The sequence below is a fragment of the Camelina sativa genome, chromosome 10 (assembly GCF_000633955.1).
Source record: "Camelina sativa cultivar DH55 chromosome 10, Cs, whole genome shotgun sequence".
Classification (NCBI taxonomy): Eukaryota; Viridiplantae; Streptophyta; class Magnoliopsida; order Brassicales; family Brassicaceae; genus Camelina; species Camelina sativa.
The window spans coordinates 11670009-11691402 of NC_025694.1; the positions used below are offsets into that span (position 1 = coordinate 11670009).

The 21394-nt window shown below is 35.2% G+C and overlaps 2 protein-coding genes, 2 long non-coding RNA genes and 1 pseudogene across 4 annotated transcripts in view; 2 read left to right on the plus strand and 3 right to left on the minus strand.

Annotated features, from left to right (window-relative positions):
* LOC104720271 (RING-H2 finger protein ATL29-like) overlaps window positions 1-284 on the plus strand; it is a gene marked incomplete at its 5' end in the record, with an annotated part of 2510 nt that extends 2226 nt beyond the window's left edge. The window contains one exon of the mRNA XM_010438203.2: window positions 15-284. Coding sequence (XP_010436505.2) covers window positions 15-175 — 161 coding nt within the window. The remainder of the gene's footprint in view (window positions 1-14) is intronic.
* On the minus strand, window positions 1206-3617 carry LOC104718534 (probable ADP-ribosylation factor GTPase-activating protein AGD8). The gene is made up of 7 exons (XM_019230523.1): window positions 3536-3617; window positions 3220-3308; window positions 2352-2677; window positions 2099-2254; window positions 1907-2023; window positions 1624-1818; window positions 1206-1519 (listed from the first exon to the last, which is right to left on the minus strand). The coding sequence occupies exons 2-7, from the start codon at window positions 3263-3265 to the stop codon at window positions 1376-1378; spliced, it is 984 nt and encodes a 327-aa protein (XP_019086068.1). The 5' UTR covers window positions 3266-3308; window positions 3536-3617; the 3' UTR covers window positions 1206-1375.
* LOC109127006 lies at window positions 6094-6927 on the plus strand. The gene is made up of 2 exons (XR_002033703.1): window positions 6094-6600; window positions 6822-6927. It is a non-coding gene; the product is annotated as an uncharacterized LOC109127006 (long non-coding RNA).
* On the minus strand, window positions 6599-9287 carry LOC104718535 (annotated as a pseudogene).
* On the minus strand, window positions 20249-21188 carry LOC104718536. The gene is made up of 2 exons (XR_756394.2): window positions 20673-21188; window positions 20249-20536 (listed from the first exon to the last, which is right to left on the minus strand). It is a non-coding gene; the product is annotated as an uncharacterized LOC104718536 (long non-coding RNA).

A 21394-nucleotide genomic window follows, 5' to 3' on the forward strand; every position in this document is an offset into this window, starting at 1 on the left:
ACCGGAGGAAGAAGATAAGTATACATTGAGATTACCGGAACATGTCAAGATTAAGGTCACGAGAGGACATAGCCAGACAGAGAGTTGTGTAACGTTCGCCGAACTTGTTAGAAACAGAGGATATGATCATCGCCGGTTTGGTGAAGTCTCCGCTCAAACACAATCTGAAAATTGAAGAAAACGGAATATATATACTTTTTTTTTTTTTAATTAGTTAAGTTTTTTTTCTTCTTGTTGTGGTATTGGTTATAAATATAGTAGGTTAGAATATTTATTTAACTTGAGAAGATGCTAATTAGTATTATTAGTGATTTTGTTTCCTCTTACTAGAGTTTAATAACAAAATTTTTTGGAGAAAAAAATGAGAAAGAATATCTTGTTCCTATTTATTTCTCTCTGGTACGATACTATGACAGCTTAAGTTTTAAATCTTGCATTTTACTTTTAGTAATTTCATATTTTATTTGATTCTAGTGCTAAAGTCACTACCTTATTTGTAATTCAATAGATTAAACCCTAAACGATTATATTATTATTCAAAACCAATTATTATTCTAAAATAAGAAAAGAAGATTACAGATTATTCAGAGACAAGAAAAGAAAGACTACAAAAATTTCTCTAAATTATTCAAAAAAAAGAAAAAACAACTAAAGAAAAAACCAATTATTGGGAGGTTTCAAAAAAAATTACATTGAAATTCGTATAATTTTCTAAAAACGCACTTGCAAAATAATATGAATTTGAACAATAATGTTTGAGTTTATATATAAAAAAGCAAATTATATATGAATTTATATTAACACTTGATTTTGTAAAAGTAACGTATAATATATGTGAAGTAAACAGTACTAAAATATGAGCAAATGTAAGATATTAAATCTTCGGAGCCTTTTAAATTACTTTCAATCATATTAATATTGAAACAAAACAAATTATAAAGAAATATGACCCCCTGGCGTAGCTAGAATTTTATATACAAACTTTCTCTACTCAAAACACACATTTATTGACAAGGTTGAGAGCGAGCTCATCTTCTAGAATGTAGAATCAAATCACATCGAAGATTTGTTTATTATTATCTTTATGCAAGTAAAACGATCGTGTCAGCATCATTTGGTTAATTTTACTGACAGGTTCTTAATAAAAATATAGTAGTAGGCTTATTATTAGTTACGCGACTTTGCTTTTTCTAACACATTTCTGGTTCTCGGTTGAAATTATGGTAAACGAAATAGCTCACACAACATCTTGTAAACTCTTTTATGTTTGTGCCTATTCAAAATATTTCCCTTTATTAAATGCAAACGTTTTTACAGGAATAGTGAACCTCGCTGTAGATACCATCTTTGCTTCTGACAGACTGACAGTAAACGCTTAATCTGCTATTGCAAGAATAGAATCAGGGTCCACTTCCGTCCCATATAGTTCATCCATTAAGGCCCACATATCCTGTTCGGTACTCCTAAGTATGTCTCCATATATGGGGAGAAAATAGATGTGGCATGGCATCACTGTGATCTGTTAGAAACAACCACACAAATACTATGTTTATCAGAACAATCAGGGTTAATTAAAAGATCTAAGAAACCAGATGAAGAGAGATGAATGTGGTAAAAACTTACTTGGTCACACACTTTGTGGACCCAGTCCCGACGGGTGGCAATAGGGATGCCATCAGCATCTTGTGCATGCAATTTCTGCTTTAACTCTGTCACTTCCTTTCGGAGGCCACAAACATCAGCTCCAAGTATTCCCCCAACGAGCTTATCCTTGATTTTGCCGACTTTGCTCAGTGATAACCACATGTCTTTATTCACCTGCCAGCATATGAAATCAAAGAGAGATCACAGGGATATCTAAAAAAGTGTTTGTCATGATAATATGGATGGAGGACAATCTACTTACCTCAAGGGTAGTTTTTGATGGAAGATTATCGGATATATTCTCATCTCCAAAGAACTGAGCAGAAGAAATGGACTTTGCGTTTGAGAACTTCTTTCTTGCTTCAACCGATTCTTCAACCTAGTAATCAAATTAGTTATAGCAGATGACCGAAACTGTTTTGGAGTGTAAAACTAAAACACAAGGCTTACTTACTTGAACAAATAAAGAGCTGGAACTTGATGAAGGCTTTGGTGGAGCAACATGGCTAGGAACTTGTGCATCAGCACCACTTTGTCCTTGAGATCGCAAGTGGACGTTAAAAGAAGAAGCAGGAATAACTTTGTCCGGTTTCTGGTCGTAGAGATTCCCCTGTGGGAACATTTTACCACAAAAAAAAAAAAAGGAAAAATTATAATTTTTAATCTGAACAAGAGAAGAGAAACGTTAACGCAACTAAGAGACTTACCTTAGTAGTAAGCTTCTGTGCACCAAGACCACCAGTTTTTCCTGCCCGTCTAGCACCAATAGTTCTAAGTTTCTTAGACGTACTTGGCACATATGGAGTAGAAGAAGTGGCACTGGTAATTTCGTGTTTAGGAGGAGGTAGCTCTTCCTTGACAGCACAAGAAGAAACCTCATTAGAAGCTTTCGGAACTACAGGAGATGATGGTAGGGCAGCATCAATTTCTTCTGCAGTGACTTTATCAACTCCTGTAGCAAGAATCTGCCTATACAAAGCAGCCGCTCTTGACGTGTACTTAGCCTCTATTTTGCCATCGTCCGTCCATCCATGTTGCTTGAAGAACACCNATGAAATCAAAGAGAGATCACAGGGATATCTAAAAAAGTGTTTGTCATGATAATATGGATGGAGGACAATCTACTTACCTCAAGGGTAGTTTTTGATGGAAGATTATCGGATATATTCTCATCTCCAAAAAACTGAGCAGAAGAAATGGACTTTGCGTTTGAGAACTTCTTTCTTGCTTCAACCGATTCTTCAACCTAGTAATCAAATTAGTTATATAGCAGATGACCGAAACTGTTTTGGAGTGTAAAACTAAAACACAAGGCTTACTTACTTGAACAAATAAAGAGCTGGAACTTGATGAAGGCTTTGGTGGAGCAACATGGCTAAGAACTTGTGCATCAGCACCACTTTGTCCTTGAGATCGCAAGTGGACATTAAAAGAAGAAGCAGGAATAACTTTGTCCGGCAGCTACAGGAGATGATGGTAGGGCAGCATTAATTTCTTCTGCAAGAATCTGCCTATACAAAGCAGCCGCTCTTGACGTGTACTTAGCCTCTATTTAGCCATCGTCCGTCCATCCATGTTGCTTGAAGAACACCTGAGCGCGGTTGTTGCCACCAAACATCATTGCCCTGAGCTGTTCAGGGCTCCATGAGTCTAAATTCGTTGACCTATACCAAAACCGAGAAAAAAATAGAAATACACAGTAGTATTTTAGTGTATGACAAGTTTCAAAACATTCTCTACTCAAATGGATCGGTATCTTGAATTAGTCTTTAATATCGATAAAACGAATCCGGTGGTGGTAAAGGAAAAGTCTACACTAACAGAACAACAAGTAGCCTCAAAAACAGAAGCAGAATTGGATTTGGATTTAAAGATTAATCCTTTAGTTTACCTGACGAAGCTGATATGAACACCGAGGCTCCGATGAATGGCTGAACAATCGATGCATAGGAAAATCCCGTATGTAACCGATGCCCATGTTTAAAACAAAGCATACCTACGAAATTGGCAATTAAAACGAAAACGAACATTTTTCAAATCGAAGATCTAACTGCCCCGCGCAATACGACTCTCAAAAAACGCATAAAGAAAAAACCCAGAAAATCAATTACAAAAACGAGAAACAATTCTTACCTTGTTCTCAGATTTTGCTTGCAATTTTCTGAAAACTATAGTTTTTGTCGGTAAAATTGTGAGAAGCCATCGTAGACGAAATTTAGGGTTTTGTTTTGTCAGAGACGAGAGAAACAAAGTATTGATCGATGACAAATCAGGAATTANCTGAGCTGTTCAGGGCTCCATGAGTCTAAATTCGTTGACCTATACCAAAACCGAGAAAAAAATAGAAATACACAGTAGTATTTTAGTGTATGACAAGTTTCAAAACATTCTCTACTCAAATGGATCGGTATCTTGAATTAGTCTTTAATATCGATAAAACGAATCCGGTGGTGGTAAAGGAAAAGTCTACACTAACAGAANTTTTTTTTTTTTTTTTTTTTTTTTTTTTTTTTGTTTGGTAAAAAATTTGTTTGTTTTGATCGAGGATAACACATTATATTATAAATAAAAGTAATTTGTTTGTTTTAATTATCTTTATCCTTTTCTTATTAATTAAAACTAAATTATGATCCCCCTACCGATATTATTGCACACAACTCACTTTTAACCAGAAATTTGTAAGAAAAAATTTGTTTTTGTTTTTGTTTTTTTTAATGTATTAAATCATAGTCAATCTCCGAGTCAACTAGGTCTGAACATAAAAACCATATCCGCATATCCAATTCAGAATCCGACTCGAAAAACCAAATTCGGATTGGATACGATTTTTCCTATAAAACTCTATTGGATTCTATTTTCTAATATCCATCAGTTTGGGTTAGGATCAGGTAATACCCAATATCCGTTTGGGTACTCATCAAAACCAAACATATAAACATATTTATAATATTTAGCATTAATATATTATAATTCGATTACCCAAAATTATGATTATAAATTTTGAATATTTCAATTAGTTTTATACCTAAATAACAAAAATAATCAAAATATCTAAGATAATTTGTTACATAAGTTAAGATTTAGCTAAATTTGTTTAAATTTAATTAATTTTAAATATTTTTTTTGGATACCCGGTAGTTCGGATACTATTCGGGTTCTGAAATTTGTAACCCGAACAAAACCAAACCCATATATTAAAAAATATTCAATGAGTTCTATTTTTCTAAACTCGTTTACCCGAATCCGATTGGATATACACGAATACAAACGAGTTACCCGAATGCCCAGCCATAGAATCAACTTTGCCGTGTTTAATTGGATCCGAGAGTTCAGCAGGACTTAGGAAATGAAGAAAAAAATTCAACATGATCAAGTTTAGGTGTTTTTTTTTCTTTTCTTTTTCTATAAAGTTGCATATTATAAAGTTGTGTTTACCCGAATATTTTTATCATTTGAATATATATATCTCGGTTGTAAATGGGTTTTCAGAGTGAAACATATATATCTGTTTGAACTGTTTTCATTTTTTTTACATGACTCAAAATAATTTAAAATTTTAATTTCAACGGTTTTTACCGTTCTCTAAATTATTCTCAAACATTTATTTTCCATAAAGTAAAGAAATTCCTCAAATTCTTAATTTAACTAAAGATTTTTAGAAATGACGAATCTAATTAATGATTTTTAGTTAATTTTAAATACAAAAATTTAATGAAATGTAACGCCCGTGAACCCGAATCTTGGGTTTTTTATTTTGCTTTGAATTTTATAATAAAAAAATTTTTAATTCTGTTTTTAGATTTTGCTTTTTCTATATATATATATATATATTTAAAGTAAGATCATAAGAAGACTTTATATATGAAGTTTCGAGGGATTTTATTGTTTCGTAAATTTGAAGGAATTTGGAAATCCATAGAAAAATCATGTGTTATTGGATTATGAATACTAGTTATTTTTTAGTTTATTTATTCTTGAATTTCAAAATTCATATATAATTTATATTGAATTTTAATAGATTTTGGATTGAAAATATTTATTTTAATCGATAAGAGAGCGTACTTGTTAGACCACATATTTTTCGAGAAAGCCAAGTTGATAAGATTTTATAAAATGCATGACCCAAATTTTTCCTTGAAGCTAAACTCATAACTTCATAAGTGTTGAAGTGAAAGTGTAATCTACTTCTTTATTCTTTAATCATGAGAAATAATAAAAGTCTGGATTCTTTTCGAGGTCTTATTGTTCTCAATTCATGTGAACCGGATAAAATCCCACTAACCGGACCTATTAGTTGAACCGGTCCTATTTTTTCTTAGTTTTTAAAACATGGAAATAAAAAAAAATCTCAAGTAAAAAGACGAAACTAACCCTATTTAATTGGTCAACCACAGAGATAGATAGATGCCTTTCCGATCATTATTATGAAACAAAAACGGTTGTGCTGATCTCACATGTTTTATAAATAAACAAATTAATTTATCTCATACACATCACAAAGAAGTTTGTGTTGATTAGAAGAGCCTCAAGATTGGTATCATCAATATCTAAGATTCTCCCAAGAGTTTATGCATATTTCAGGAACCAAAACGGATCTATGTTGTAGTCTTGTTTACCTCGGATAATTCAAAGAGTGATCTCTCTATCCGCTTAAGCTCCTTGGCAACATCGATCATCTTCGGTCTCTTCTCCAAACTTTTCTCGCAACATCTAAACGTTAGCTCAACAAACTTGTTGACCTGAGATCTTTCTGCCTCCTCAATGTCTCTTACTCCGACCTTCAATATGGTCTCGGTAAACTCACCTTTCTCTTGTAAGCCTCTTACATAGTTACGGATATCAATGAAAGCGCACATCAGATCGAGGAGCCATACCATGTCTTCCAATCAGAAGAACCATCATAATTCATAAAGATTCCAAAGCTATAAACATCAACATACTCTGTGAGAAATCCAGGTGACCATCCTTAGACCCATTTCCCAGCATCTCAGGCTTTAACTGTCGAGTAATCCTTCTATTAGCTTAATCTCTTTGGCCACCAAGATCATCTTTGGCCTGTCTTCATTCCTCTCCTCACAGCATCTCAGTGCCAGCTCAAGAAACATTTTCATCTGACTACGCCTCATGTCGTTCAAATCATTAATCCCAAATTCAACACTTTCTCCTCTCTCCTGCAGATCCTTCACAAAACCAAGAATGATGGAGGAACGTCTGAAACAGGAGAAGCCGCATAAGGGAAGCTAACTCCTGAAAACTTATGCTTTGACATGCTCTGATGAGAAACAAACAAAAAAAGTATAGTGAGTGCACAATATAAGCAGAGAAAGAAAATATGGATTTGATTTTGTTACCTCAGCGTTAAGCTCTTCTAGGACAGCTCCAGGGAGGCAGGGACATCATCAGGACAGAACTCTTCAGGTGTAAAGTTGCAGAGTATTCTTTTTATTAAGGGAAGACTTATCGATGGGCATACCTATGCATTAGTCAAGAAAGATGTTATGTGATCAAATATAGCTTAATAAAGAGTGATGGAGATATCAAACAAACCTCTTCTCTAATGGATTGCTCCATTAACATATCTTTAGGAAGCATAAGTAGATCGCTAAGTTCGTTTAGCAAACTGAATGATTTCTCGCTATCTATGGGATCATTTTCTTCTACTGAATCTCTAGTGTTTATAGAGAAGATTTCAGCGAGGCATCTTGACCAATTTCCAATCTAAAAAGCGAGAGATCACAACATTCAAGAACATTAGTACTTTCTCATGTTAAAGTGAATATAACGATCTGATTATGTTTCTTGATGTTGTACCGCGTTTTTAGGCTGAGCCCCGGATCCAAAACTTAAGTCTCCAGCAAGTATAGGCAGGACTTTAGAATCTAGGATAGGATCAGAGACAGGATCCGTGGGAATCTGATGCTCTGACTCACGCAGAATTGCATTGAACATGGCTACATCAATTCGAGCTATACACTTCTCCATCACCTGTTACATAGTATGGAGATAATGTATATAGAAGTTAAGATTCCAATAGCTTTTACATAGTTTATGTTATTGGCTTGGAACTATAAAATGAAGAATCTTAATACCATTTTAGCCAAGATGGGTAAGCAACCGCACTCGTTCCCTGCTCCACGCATTGGACGGAGGCGGGATAGAGAAACTTTGAAAGCGTTTTTCCATAGGCTGATTGAATAGTTTCCTTGTAAATGATCTCCCAAAACAGGTCTCATTAGTTTCTCATAAGTTTTACCGCCAATTTCCGGGGATTGCATGTGAGGAATGAAAACCTGAAAAAGGAGAACAGAGAACAAATTTCAAAGAAGGAACCTTTCTTAAAATTCCAATGAAGGAAGGAGGCTTTCTTGAAATTTCACCTGCCACCACACAGATTCAATGATTCTAGAGAAAATCCAGAATTCAACTTTCTCTAATGCAGCAGTGAAGGTTTCCGATTCTTGCCAGTCTTCGAAAACCGGCTTGAAACTATTTGACTGCTTAGTCCATTTGTTATTCTTCTTTCTAAGCTTCCCTAAACCAATATGTTCACTCCCATTTGATTTAGAGGTCTCTGTGAAGTGACTAGGAACGCTAGTTTTACCAAAAGCCTGCAAAATGACCTCTCTCAGAGCAATGATGTTCGATAACCAGAAGGTCAACCTAAAACGTAACAACCAAGAAAAACCTGAGAAGATCAAAGTACTAAAAAGCTGATACACTCATAATTTTTAAATTGTGTTTTTGTTTACCTCGAAACATCATTTCCGCAAGATTTAGCAGCTAAAATGAGACCAGCCAAGGAGTTTCTAGCGACGGTTGCTCGCTTTCCCTGACTCCAATGTTTACAAGCATGGATGTAAAGTCTAGAAATTCTTCGAGCAGGTGTGTGAAGCTTGTGAGCTGAGCTAGAGTAGTCTGGTACAACCGAGTAGAGTAAAATCTCAAGCGCTGCAAATTCTCTTAGCTCTTCTTCGAGTTTCTCAATTCTTGTCTCCAAATTCTCAATCTTTTGTTTCAATACTTCTTCATCCTCACTTTTTTCTTCAACATCATCACCTGCCTCGTTCTCACTTCCACCGCTAATGTCACCCGTTGAAGCATCTTCCCAATCTTCGACTCCTTTGTCATTTGCATTAGTAGTAGCATCAAACTCTTTGCTCTCTTCCTCATCATCATCATCAACTTTCACCAAATCACAAACAGAGCCATTTGCACTCTCTTCTTTCTTGGTTTTCTCTTCAATTATACTAGTCTCGGACTCTAGATAATGATCTGACTCCCCATTCGGGACATCTTCATCATCCTTATTTGATTGTGTAATTACATCATTTACTACTTCAGAGACTTTAGCTTCCTCCTTAGCATCCAAAGGCTTGAGCCTTTCTTGCCCTGAAATTTTTTAGCGCTGTTCATCTTTTCTAGCTTTTGATCTCTTTTCCCGTTCTTCGTAGACAGATTCGTCTGAACATTGTTGGCTGTTGTTCTTCCATTCATCATCAAATTGTTTTCAATTTTTCTCCAATCCGCAATAACAGTTATGTTACTAAACAACTCTCAAGTAACGCATGTAAAAAGAACAGCTGTGATCAATAGTCTGAAACAGAGGAAAAAGGACAAAAACTCAGTTGCGTATATTCCTGAAATCCAAGGCAAATATTAGGATATAAGAAGGAAAACGACAATATCGTCGGCACTTGTTATGATTTGTCTCAATCAACATCAACTTTCTCAATCAGTCTAAGAAGTTCTTTTATAGTATAATACCAACAAAAAGAGTTAAGCCCCACAGAAAGCAATCTCACAATTTTTTAGTTGCTAATGGAAATGAGTGCATTCACTCAAGACTCTCCCTTTAGAACACTATGATAATAGGCATGTTCGTTTCATCGACGCAGGCGGCTGCGGCAGCGGCAGCGACAGCGGTAAACACAACATTTTTAATCGCCGCATCTAATCAACGTTTAAAATGTGAAGATGCGTTTGCCGCAGCGTCACGCCGCAGGTACCTGCGGCAACCAAACGAACAATAATAGCTGCGGCTGCCGCAACCGCAGGTACTTGCGGCGATGAAACGAACATGCCCAATGTTATATACTGCAAAAGATCGAAACAGGGGAAAACTCCGTTTATTTTTTTTGTTTGGTTCCTCAAATGAGCTTTTTCTTTATCAGGAATCCAGGAAACCGTAAAAAAAAACCACTTTCTCGCTCTCTACGGCTCGTAAAAAAGAAAGATTTAAATGAGGGCATTAAAAAAAAAAAAGGGATCGTTTACAGTACGGACCGTGAAAATCGGTCGTCGTGTATGATGCCGTTACATGTAAACCGGGGAAAGCTTTGTCGGTGGTTCAAGTCTTTACCGGGAGTTGCCGGTCAGATTGTACTCGTTTACTTTTTTTTAGTCAGAGTAAAAAGACGAAACTAACGGCAGTAGTAGTAGTTGATCGTCTCAACGAGGAAGGACTGACGAGTGACGATTGATACTTGGCCGTCTTCAGGACAGAGCAGTAGCATTAAAAAGGAACAAAATTTGCCGGAGAAGTTCTCTAGATCGCATTCGACAGGACACTCGATAGTGAGAAACAAACCGGAGGAAGAAGATAAAGTATACACTAGGGAGGTTTACGCGCGGTAATAAGATCTTATTAATAATAGTTTTGATACTTTATGATATGTTACTTTTCTGATTTAATATGTAAATAATTGACATATTTAAATATAATGTTTTATCTTTTTTGAAAACAGTTTACAATGTTTTATTTGATTGTCAAGAACTTTTTGTATTTGCATATATACATAAGGGTTTTCTTACTAAAGATAAATAATACTTTCAATGTAAAATATTAATTAAATCTTATAAATAAAGAATTAAACGGTAGTAAATAGATATTAAAATTCAATAAATAAATTTAAATTTTTTTTAAGCGTAAGCAATTTCCAAAATTTCAATATTATAATGTGTTATTTCAATTACAAAATAAAGATGAGAGTAATGCGAAGTTGGATTTCAAGTAGCGGGTAATACAAATATACAAAATTTTATAGACATTCAAAAAGACAAAAAAAACAAATGTTCAACGCCCCATTCTTTACATTTGAGTGCCTGAGCTTTAACATTGTTGCTTCATCACATGGTTTATGTAATAAAATACAACAAATTCATACCTGTAAATATATAAAGTGTTTTAAGAAATTTTACTTTAACATCATACAAAACTTGATTTAATATACATAATTACATCTTACATAGCCTGCTGATGCTCTAGTCCTTCGAACTCTGGTTTTATGAAGATTTCCGAAGAGGCCAAGGTGTTTTCAATACATGGTGCACCTATAGACATTTAGAATTTAAAGTGAATATATTGGTTACCTTATGATGATTATATCATAACTAATTTATGTTACATACCTTCATATTCTCTCACCCTCATAAACCGCATTACACAGAACACATGTTCGGATTTGTATATGAGATGGCACCCGCTTGATTGCCATATGGACATGAATTGAGAAGCATAGTTGTCTTTGAGACGACACTTCACAGTCTCATTCCTACATGTTTATCAAATCAATACAAATCTTAACAGAGACAATTTTAAAACGTAATTGTCCTAAAGGTAGAGTAAATATCTTTTACCTGCCATTCAACAACATGAGAACAACTTCATTACTATCAATGACACTCGCAGGCCTTCTTTTATCTTCCACATCCATTATACACCCACAAACATCTAATTTGGGAAAAATACAGAATTTAGGTTCCCAGAGTATTGTTAATCTATTTTTGGTAAAGTTTAAGTCGTACTTTTCTATGAGAGGGACCAATATACAAAGTTTCAAAAATCCTAAAAAGAATCTAGTTTTTCGAACACAAAGATACGAATTAACTATACTGACGGATTGTACCAAAACAATATAAAATCAATTAAAGAAATACTGAGCAAAGCCTGTTTGAGAGGGCATGAGCAAGGAGACGGAGGCTGCTGATGGCCGAACTAAGGATAACCCGCCATGTGGACTTTAGTCTTACCAAACTGATCGAGGTACTTGAGGAATCGATCACGTGCGCTCCGCTACACCGTGACAAGGCAAGAGGAGGCTTGTGGTTCTTGAGGTACTGCAAAAACGTGTTCCAGTCTCGTCGCTTCTGTGACTCGTAGCTGGTGGCGAAGAGACGAAAGATGGACCTGAGTCATAAAACAAAAAAATAATCAAAATATATAAAATAATTTGTTACATAATTCAAGATTTAGCTAAATTTGTTTAAATTTAATTAATTCAATATTTTTTTTCGGGTATCTTGTAGTTTGGGTATTAATAGGGTTTTGAAATTTGTAACCCGAACCAAACCAAACCCATATATTAAAAAATACCCAATAGGTTCTATTTTTCTAAACTCGTTTACCCAACTCCGATTGGATATACCCGAACCCAAACGAGTTACCCGAATGCCCAGCCATAAACTCAACTTTGCCGTGTTTAATTGGATCCTAGAGGTCAGCGGGACTTAGGAAATGGAGAAAAAAATTCAACATGATTAAGTTTAGGTGTTTTTTCTTTTTTTCGTTCTTTTCTTTTTCTACAAAGTTGTGTTTATCCAAATATTTGTATCATTTGAAATATATATACTTTTTGAACTGTTTTCATTTTTTTTACATGACTCAAAATAATTTAAAATTTTAATTTCAACGGTTTTTACCACTTTCTCTAAATTATTCTCAAACATTCATTTTCCATAAAGTAAAGAAATTCCTCAAATTCTTAATTTAACTAAAGAATTTTGGAAATGACGAATCTAATTAATAACTTTTAGTTAATTTTAAATACAAAAATTAAATGAAATGTAACGTCCGTGAACCTAAATCTCGGTTTTGAGATGTGCATCGATCAATGCAAGGTACGCTTTTTCGGGACAACTTAAGTGAAACACTCGTTTTGGTTGCGTTTACCCTATGGCTTGTATATAAACTCGGCGTTTTAGAGTTGGTTTTAATCTTTCGTCGTTTCTGAAACGTGAGAAGAAGCATTTTCTTTCTATAAAGTTCATGTGAGCGTTCTTGAGGAGTTCTAAACCGTTTTTGGAAATATCTGACCCTGTGAGTGGAGATCTAAGGCTGAGGACGTGAGAGGAACTTGCTAGGAGGCTATTTTCGTAGGTTTTAGAATCAGTTTCGTATTTCTTAAAGGTGTGTGCGTGATAATGACTAATCTAAGCGATTAGATGTGTATTTGGTGTGATTTTGGTTGTTGATTGCCTGCGTGCTTGCTTGTGAGTGTTTCACGAAATAGAATATCTTATTAAAGTATTTCATTTTTTGACAACATTTAAAATTAAATGCCTTTCTTTGACCCTTTCGGTTGAGGGTGGATGCAGCTTCCCTTCCCAATGTCTTTTCAGGCTATCGCTGTTTCGTTGATGGATCTTGGAAAGCGGGCGATATTTTTGCAGGCGTAGGATGGTTCTGCACCCAGCTCCATGATCCAGCGCCACGCATGGGAGCTTCTAATTTCCGGCGGAGCCTTTCACCCTTGCATGCTGAAGTCGAAGCTTTAGACATTACCATGATTTTGACATATGTGAGGTTACTAATCTGAGATCTTGACATGTGTAAAATTTAATATTTAATAGGGGACTTAAGATTACAATAAAAAAAATATCGTATTGTGACACGTGTCAGTTTTAACGATCAGAGATCAAAGTTAAAAATTCACCAGATCGTGACACATGTCAGTTTTAACGATTAAATATCAAAGTTTAGATATTACCATGATTTTGACATGTGTCAAGTTACTAATCTGAGATCTTGACATGTGTAAAAGTTAATATTTAATAGGGGATTTAAGATTACGATAAAAAAATATTGTATTAAATAATATTAATATTACTAATTTTGATATGTGATTTTTGATCGTTAAAATTGACATGTGTCACGATCTTATGAGTTACTAACTTGGATATTTAATCGTTAAAACTGACACATGTCACGATCTGGTGAATTTTTAACTTTGATCTCTGATCGTTAAAATTAACACGTGTCACGATATGGTGAGTTATTAACTTTAAGAACAAAGCTTTATATAATAAGATAACATATCAACATATATTAGATATATATTCAATTTATTCACTAAAAAATACATAATCGCATATTTAAAATTCACTACATAATACATCTTTTGAACCATAGTACACAAATGTAAGCTCTAAAAATAATAATTAACTACAAAAAGAGATGTTATTAATTAATGTTACTAATTTGACTAACATTTTTTAATTATAAGATACTGCAATAAATAAATAGGTATTAAATTTGTAAAAGCTAAACTGGAAAAAGAAAAATAAATAGAACTAAAGCATATAGTTTTAATTTTGAGTCTTTTAGAAAAATAGAATAAGGAAAAAGAATATCGTAGTTAAAAAATGACTAACAAGGAAGGGACTAAAACAAAATAACAAATATAAAGGAAAAAATAGTTGATACAAGGATTCAAACTCTTGACCAAGGATGTTAATTTAGATACTCAATTGCCAACTAAGCTATCAATTTTATATGCTATTATTACTAACTAATCTACAAAAAAATAGAATAGGGCATTTGTTCCACCTACTCTAAGGGTAGATCCGCCCTTGATTGGTGGGTTGCTCAAATTTGGAAAAGTTAAAGTGGCATGTTCACTGTTCTTTAGTTTAGCCGTGAAAGGAGTAAAGATTTGATCTACAAATCTACAACATTATGATCTATGAATTATGCAAAACGAGTTTGATTGCAAAAGGTGAGATGGTGGTTTCAAAGTTAATCCAAGAAAAATACTCTCCACACAGTTGCACATACAACTTCTTGATAAGATCCTATCTAAGAGAAGATAACATATCTACATCAAAAAAACCATACAAAATTGATGATAAGGAAGATAAAGTCAACATGAAAATTGGGAAAATATATGAATTGACAAACTTGATCGCGTGAGAGATTCACTTCATTTCAAAATACGCATAATAGAACTGAACATTACTTGCACTGTCCTTTTATAATTGGTACTTGCATTGTTAGCATCTATCTTAACAAGGAGATGGAGACATTCTAAAAGACTGAGTGAGTTCTGGTTTAGAATGTGAGTTACCTTTCCTTTCTTTCTTTATTTTTCTAATCGAGATTGGTTTTGTTCTCTGTCAAGTGAGCTTAAAAACTTTGAATGGATTGATTTTATATTCGACTTATTTGGTGTTGGTGAGATAAAATGCGAATTCAAATGACATTCGTAGAATTTCTCATATAATATTGGATATATGAACCATAAACACTAAAAGTTAAAAAAAAAATCAGTCAAATATAAAAGATTGAAATTATATCATAAATTTATTTTCGTATCAAATAGTAATCTTCATTTTGTATTTTAAATGATGATAGGTATCACAAATAAACGGTAAGAAAATATGTCTCTCTTATATATTTTTAATTTTTTTTTCCTTCCAATAATTTTATTAACGATTAGAGCTAAGATCAATGTTTACAGACTGTTGTAAAAAATTTGGACAGAAACTAAAGACCTCCTATGGGGCTGGGTATACAACAATTGTTTTTGCTAGAATATCTACGCAGGTGTTCTGTTCTCGATGGCGAAATGAGAAAGTCATCGATGTAAACATATGGCGCCATTGTTTGATCGTATCGAGGTAGTGTTGTAGCCTGTGGTTATGTCCGTCTTGGTTGAGTATGTAAATGCGGATAAGGCAATAATAAAGTGCAAAAAGTAAAGAACACAAGAACTTTGTTAACGAGGTTCGGTTTTTTCTACTCCCTGGGACCACATCCAGATTTCGATTCCACTAAAACAAGAAAGCAAATACAACCTATCCGCAAATGCGTAAATCAAGCACAACCCTCTTACTTCACCGCTCCGTTCTATAACATGAAATCTTAAGGATAATTCTCTACCCTTAACTAGACTAACACCAAGCCTAGATTTAAACCAAGATAACCTAACATTGGGCTAAACTCCCCCTGAGCCTAGACTTCAGATCTTCAACTCTCTTGAGCAACCTCCACACACACGTCACACCGACGAACAAATAAGCTTGAACAACACAACCACCAAACCACGAAACTAAGCCGCACACCAACAGAAAGCTCTCTAGGGTTCTAACCTTTATGCCTCAGCTCTCTTGCTTCTCTAGGACGTGCCCAACACCTCCTTATATACCCCCCAATACTTCCTAATCACCATAGGAGAAGATTTCCAAATTCCATAAGAAAAATACTTTTTCCTTTTTGCTTTTTTCCTTTTCCTTGTAAAACTATAATTTAATCAACCAAAGAAATAGTATTTTTCCTCTTCAATTCATCCTCAAACCGTCCTTCAATAATGCCTTCTCAAATCTTCTAGAAACTTCTCAGCCACATAAAACAACAGCAATCATGTATCACGTCTTGTATCACACAGACACTACTTCAGATATCCAATACATCTTCATTCTCCCCCTTTTTGACTATGGTTGTGAACTCATCAGTCCAAACTCCTAAACAACATCACCAAACACATATTTATTCTCCCCCTGAATGAGTCACAACATGGTCAAAACTAACTGGAAAATTCTCCCCGCTTTGCAAAACGCGGTTGATAGCCTAGTACAGCACCTCCATAGAACTCATCTTTGCTAACCCAAATCTTGTTGCGCCTTAGACCTCCATGATTAAACTCTCAAATGAATCTGAAACAATTCCTCTTAATATGTCCTTGAACTCCACAATGATAACATGTAAGACCACACAACCTTACATCAAAAACATTCTCCATGCGGCTCCTCTCTCTCAACAATCTGAAACATTTTGGCATAATATGCCCAACAACACCACAATGATGACAAACAGGTCGAAATATTTTTCTAGGTGCACTCTACAATGCAGAAATTTTTGTACCACGTTTTTCACAAATACCGTCTCTGAAGTAGCCTCTGTAGCAGTCTCTGAAGTACGCTTTGAAGCCGACGTGATTTTTCCACTTGAAACAAACACCGAATCCAATTTTGAAACTTTTCCTTCATATCCAAGGTCACACTTATCTGTCTTGCCAATACTCAAAATATGATCCAGCTTCTCTATATCATTATTAAGCATCCTCAAATTCTTTTGAGTTTCTTCAAGTTGCACTTTAGCTTGTAAAGCTTCTTCTCCCTTCTCTGTTGCATGTTTCTCTACTTCAACGACTTTAGCCTCTAACACGAGCTTCTCCTTAATCAAAACTGAATTTTCATCAACTAACTTAAGCCAATGTGCATACAACTTCTCATAACTCTTACCAAGTTCTTCATATCTCATATCCTCTCCATCACTATCACTATTAGATTCATGTTCAGATGCAGTTGCAGGTTTTGCTACAGATTCAGAAGCAGTTGCAGACACTGATGCAGAACTATCTTCAAAAGTTGTAAACGCAACAAAATTCTTCAGTTCTTCTTCTTCATCTGAATAAGTTTCAGAATCACTAGTAACAACATTCATAGCCTTTTTTCTTATGCTTCTGTAGATTGGCACAATCAGACCGTACATGACCATATCCTTTGCATTCAAAACATTGAACATTCTTTGATGAAGTCTTCATCTCTTCACCCATTCTATTTTTCTTCTCTTCACCCTTACGCTTCAAAAATTTAGCAAATTGTCTTGATAACATAGCCATTGAATCTTCACAAGATGATACCTTAAGAGCTACTCCAATGTCAACTTCCTTCTTTATTGCTTCCTTAACAACATCATCTTTCTTCTTTACTCCTTCAGCTTCATATGCTTTGCTTAATTCAAAAGCTTTAAGAATCCCAACAAACTCATCAAAAGCCATCTCATCTAAATTATGAGCTTCTTCAACTGCATAAATTTTTGACTCAAATTTTGCAGGCAATGACCGCTTCAACTTCTTCACAAGCTTTTTGTCTTTGTACTGCTTTCCAAGAGCAAAAGCCTCATTAGAAATATCACATAACTTAGCACTGAACTCAGCCACAGTTTCTTTTTCTTCCATCCTTAGATTCTCAAATTGTGAAGCCAACATATCCAACTTAGTTCTCTTGACACTTGAAGTACCCTCAAACATATTCTCCAATGACTTCCACGCTTTCTGAGCTGATACACATTGAGAGATTAACTTGAAGTGGCTTGAATCAATAGCATTGTAAATCGCTGTCTTGGCTGTCGAATTGCAACTTGATAGCTTTTTCTCTGCAGCAGTCCACTTATCTCTTGGCTTAAGACACTCAACTCCTTTATCATCCACGAATTTAGGGGGCTCCCAACCAAGCTCAATCGAATTCCAGCAATCTTCATCAAGGTTACTAATAAACGCTTGCATACGAACCTTCCAATATCCATAATTCGATGAATCAAGCAACGGTGGTCTTGTCATAGACGTGCCTTCTCTGTATGAAGTCATCACAACTGATTCAAAGCTCTGTCTTACTTCCTTAATTACCCTCACCCTTGATCTACCCGAAACTAGACTGAATCTCTTCGAGAACCCACTCTGATACCACTTGTAAATGTGGATGAGGCAATAATAAAGTGCAGAAAGTAAAGAAGACAAGAACTTTGTTAACGAGGTTCGGTTTTTCTTACTCTCCGGGACCACGTCCACATTTCGATTCCACTAGAACAATAAAGCAAATACAACCTATCCGCAAACGCGTAAATCAAGCACAACCCTCTTAATTCACCGCTCCATTCTATAACATGAAATCTTAAGAATAATTCTCTACCCTTAACTATACTAACACCAAGCCTAGATTTAAACCAAGATAACCTAACCTTGGGCTAAACTCCCCCTGAGCCTAGACTTCAGATCTTCAACTCTCTTGAGCAGCCTTCACACACACGTCACACCGACGAACAAATAAGCTTGAACAACACAAACACCAAACCGCGAAACTAAGCCGCACACCAACAGAAAGTTCTCTAGGGTTCTAACCTTTATGCCTCAGCTCTCTTGCTTCTCTAGGACGTGCCCAACACCTCCTTATATACCCCCAATACTTACTAATCACCATAGGAGAAGATTTCCAAATTCCATAAGAAAAAAGACTTTTTCCTTTTTGCTATTTTCCTTTTCCTTGTAAAACTCCAATTTAATCAACCAAAGAAATAGTAGTTTTCCTCTTCAATTCATCCTCAAACCGTCCTTCAATAATGGCTTCTCAAATCTTCTAGAAACTTCTCAGCCACATAAAACAACATCAATCATGTATCACGTCTTGTATCACACATACACTACTTCAGATATCCAATACATCTTCAGAGTAAACGTGTGATATTTAATTTATCACCTTCAAAAATCACCGACCTGTAGCCTAGACCCCAACTTCATTGTATAGCCCATAAGAGACTTGAGCATTCAGATTCTTCTGAAGTACTCCATGCCACAGTGTAGCACATGACCATTTGAGTTTCTGATTATCCACCCAAGACCTGAGACCTTGTCTCTGTCATGGTGTGAGGCATCATAATTGCATTTAATCCTCCTTGATTGTGGTTTGGTCCACCGTGAAATTTGCATGATAGAGCTTCCTTTGTGTGGTTGGACTTCATGCATAGATGTATGAGTTAACCAATCCTCTGCATCTGTTAAAGCTTGAGTGATGATTTTGGTCACCGTGATGTTCTTTTTATTGAAAACAAGATCATTTCTTCCCTTCCAGATTCTCCATAGCAACCAAAAAGGTAAGGAACGAAACATAGTATCCATAGTTGTGTCTTTAAAGAGTACAATAAGATCCAACAACTTACCTTCTAAAGATTTCCTTGGGTCACATAGTTGATCTGTTGGAAAGCCCGCCTTTCTCCAAACCATAGCAGCATAAGGGCATGAAAACAACATATGATCTGTTGTTTATATTGTTGAACAACATCTTGTACAGTATGGATTTACCTTTATGTTTCGTCTGAGCAAATTTTCGCCCACTCCAATTGCCCTTGATGCCACCTGCCATAGGAAATGCTTTATCTTTGTTGTTATTGGTAGTTGCCATATACCGGCAGCCAGTGCAGGTGAAGTTGCTAATGGTGGTTTTGGACCAGGTACGTCACTTGTACTGTGTAGTGATGTCCAATATCCAGACTTAACCGTATAATTTCCATCTTTTGTATAACTTCATAGATAGTTATCTGGAACTAGCGTTGTATGGAGGAAAACTTTGTGAATCAAATATCGATCTTCAGGAATCACTATAGAGTATAGAGTGAATTTTGTCTTCATTCCATTGGTGAGTTATTGGATCAATAATGTCTTCTACTAGAAGATTAGTATCCGACATTGGTAGTGTATGGGGAGCACGTGGAGGCAAAGTTGGTAACCATAGATCAGTATCAAGTACGGTGGTGCGGCCATCTCCTATTTTAATTTGGATTCCTTTTTGTAAAAGCCCACATCCAAACAGTAACGAACTCCACCCATATGATGTTTTATTCCTCTTTTTGTGCTGTAAAAATGCTTTCATCTCGAAAGTATCTTGCTTTTAGGAGTCGGAATAAAAGACAGTGAGGCTGTTAGACTAATTTCCACATTTGATTTGCTAAGACTATCTCCATTGGTTGGTCACTAAACAAAGTTGCTTAATTGAAAATGTTGAGTTAAGAATTTCATTAAGAAACTTTCAAATTTATGTGTCCAATGGTTGATCCTAAACTTGGGTTGATCCTAAACTATTACAATTACATGTATGCAAGTATGTCTTTTCTTCTCTTCTTCATCTTCTTATTGGAATCTTCTTGTTATTAGTTTCATCAAATTCTCTGCTTCTACATGAAGCCTTTACCGTGGAGACTTTCATGAAGAAGTTTCCATTGCCAGATTGTATCTTGCCTCTTGTTGGTTTTAGCAGACATTGATGATGGACACTTCCTGGTTTCCTGAGAATCCAATGGAGCATGAGGCAATTGCTCAGTTTACTCAATGGAGCAGAGATGAGTTGAATGAATTTTGGCAATCCAAGTCTTGGGATTCATGATATGAGCAAGGAATGGGCATTACATATAAGTTCCTCACCTCTGAATGTCAAACACATATTCAACAAGAAGAGTGTATCCGAGTGCAGAAGCATCATCACTTTGCAAAGAACCTTGAATACCTCTACCATCTGTTGCAAGTTCTCCAATTAAACTCACCAAAAACAGAGAAATGAATCAAAATCAAGCAAACTCATTAAAAAAAAGTACTCAACGAATCAACCGCAAACCATTTAACCATTAAATTATCCAATTCTTAAGCTGCTAACAACCGTAAACCATAAATTTGCTAACATCAATGCCCAATTGAAAGAACCCTAAGTTTACTAAAATCAATTCCCAAATCAGAAAACCTTCATTTCAAACGAACAATGATAGCTTAGACAGAGAGAAGAGAAGAGCAGAGAACGAATATCTTCTGACTTTGTAATCAACGCCAACACTGAAGCCAGAGAAATCATCGACTGAATCGACGGAGAGTTTTTGTCGTGAGCACAGAGAGAAATAATCGAGAGAGGAGAGATGAAGAATAAATAAAAAATAAAAAATCTTAGCCAATCAGAAACGGACACGTTATAGTTAAGATACAACTCTAAAACCTTTACATCGATGGTTAAGTTTTGATTGTTTTTTTCATTTTTTTAATTACTTTTAATGCTCAAAGTTTCTACAAAATCTATTAAGCCACCACCAATGGAGATGCCCTAAAAACTCTTGGTTGAACAGATGAAGGTCACGAAACCCGAGTCCACCTTCCTTTTT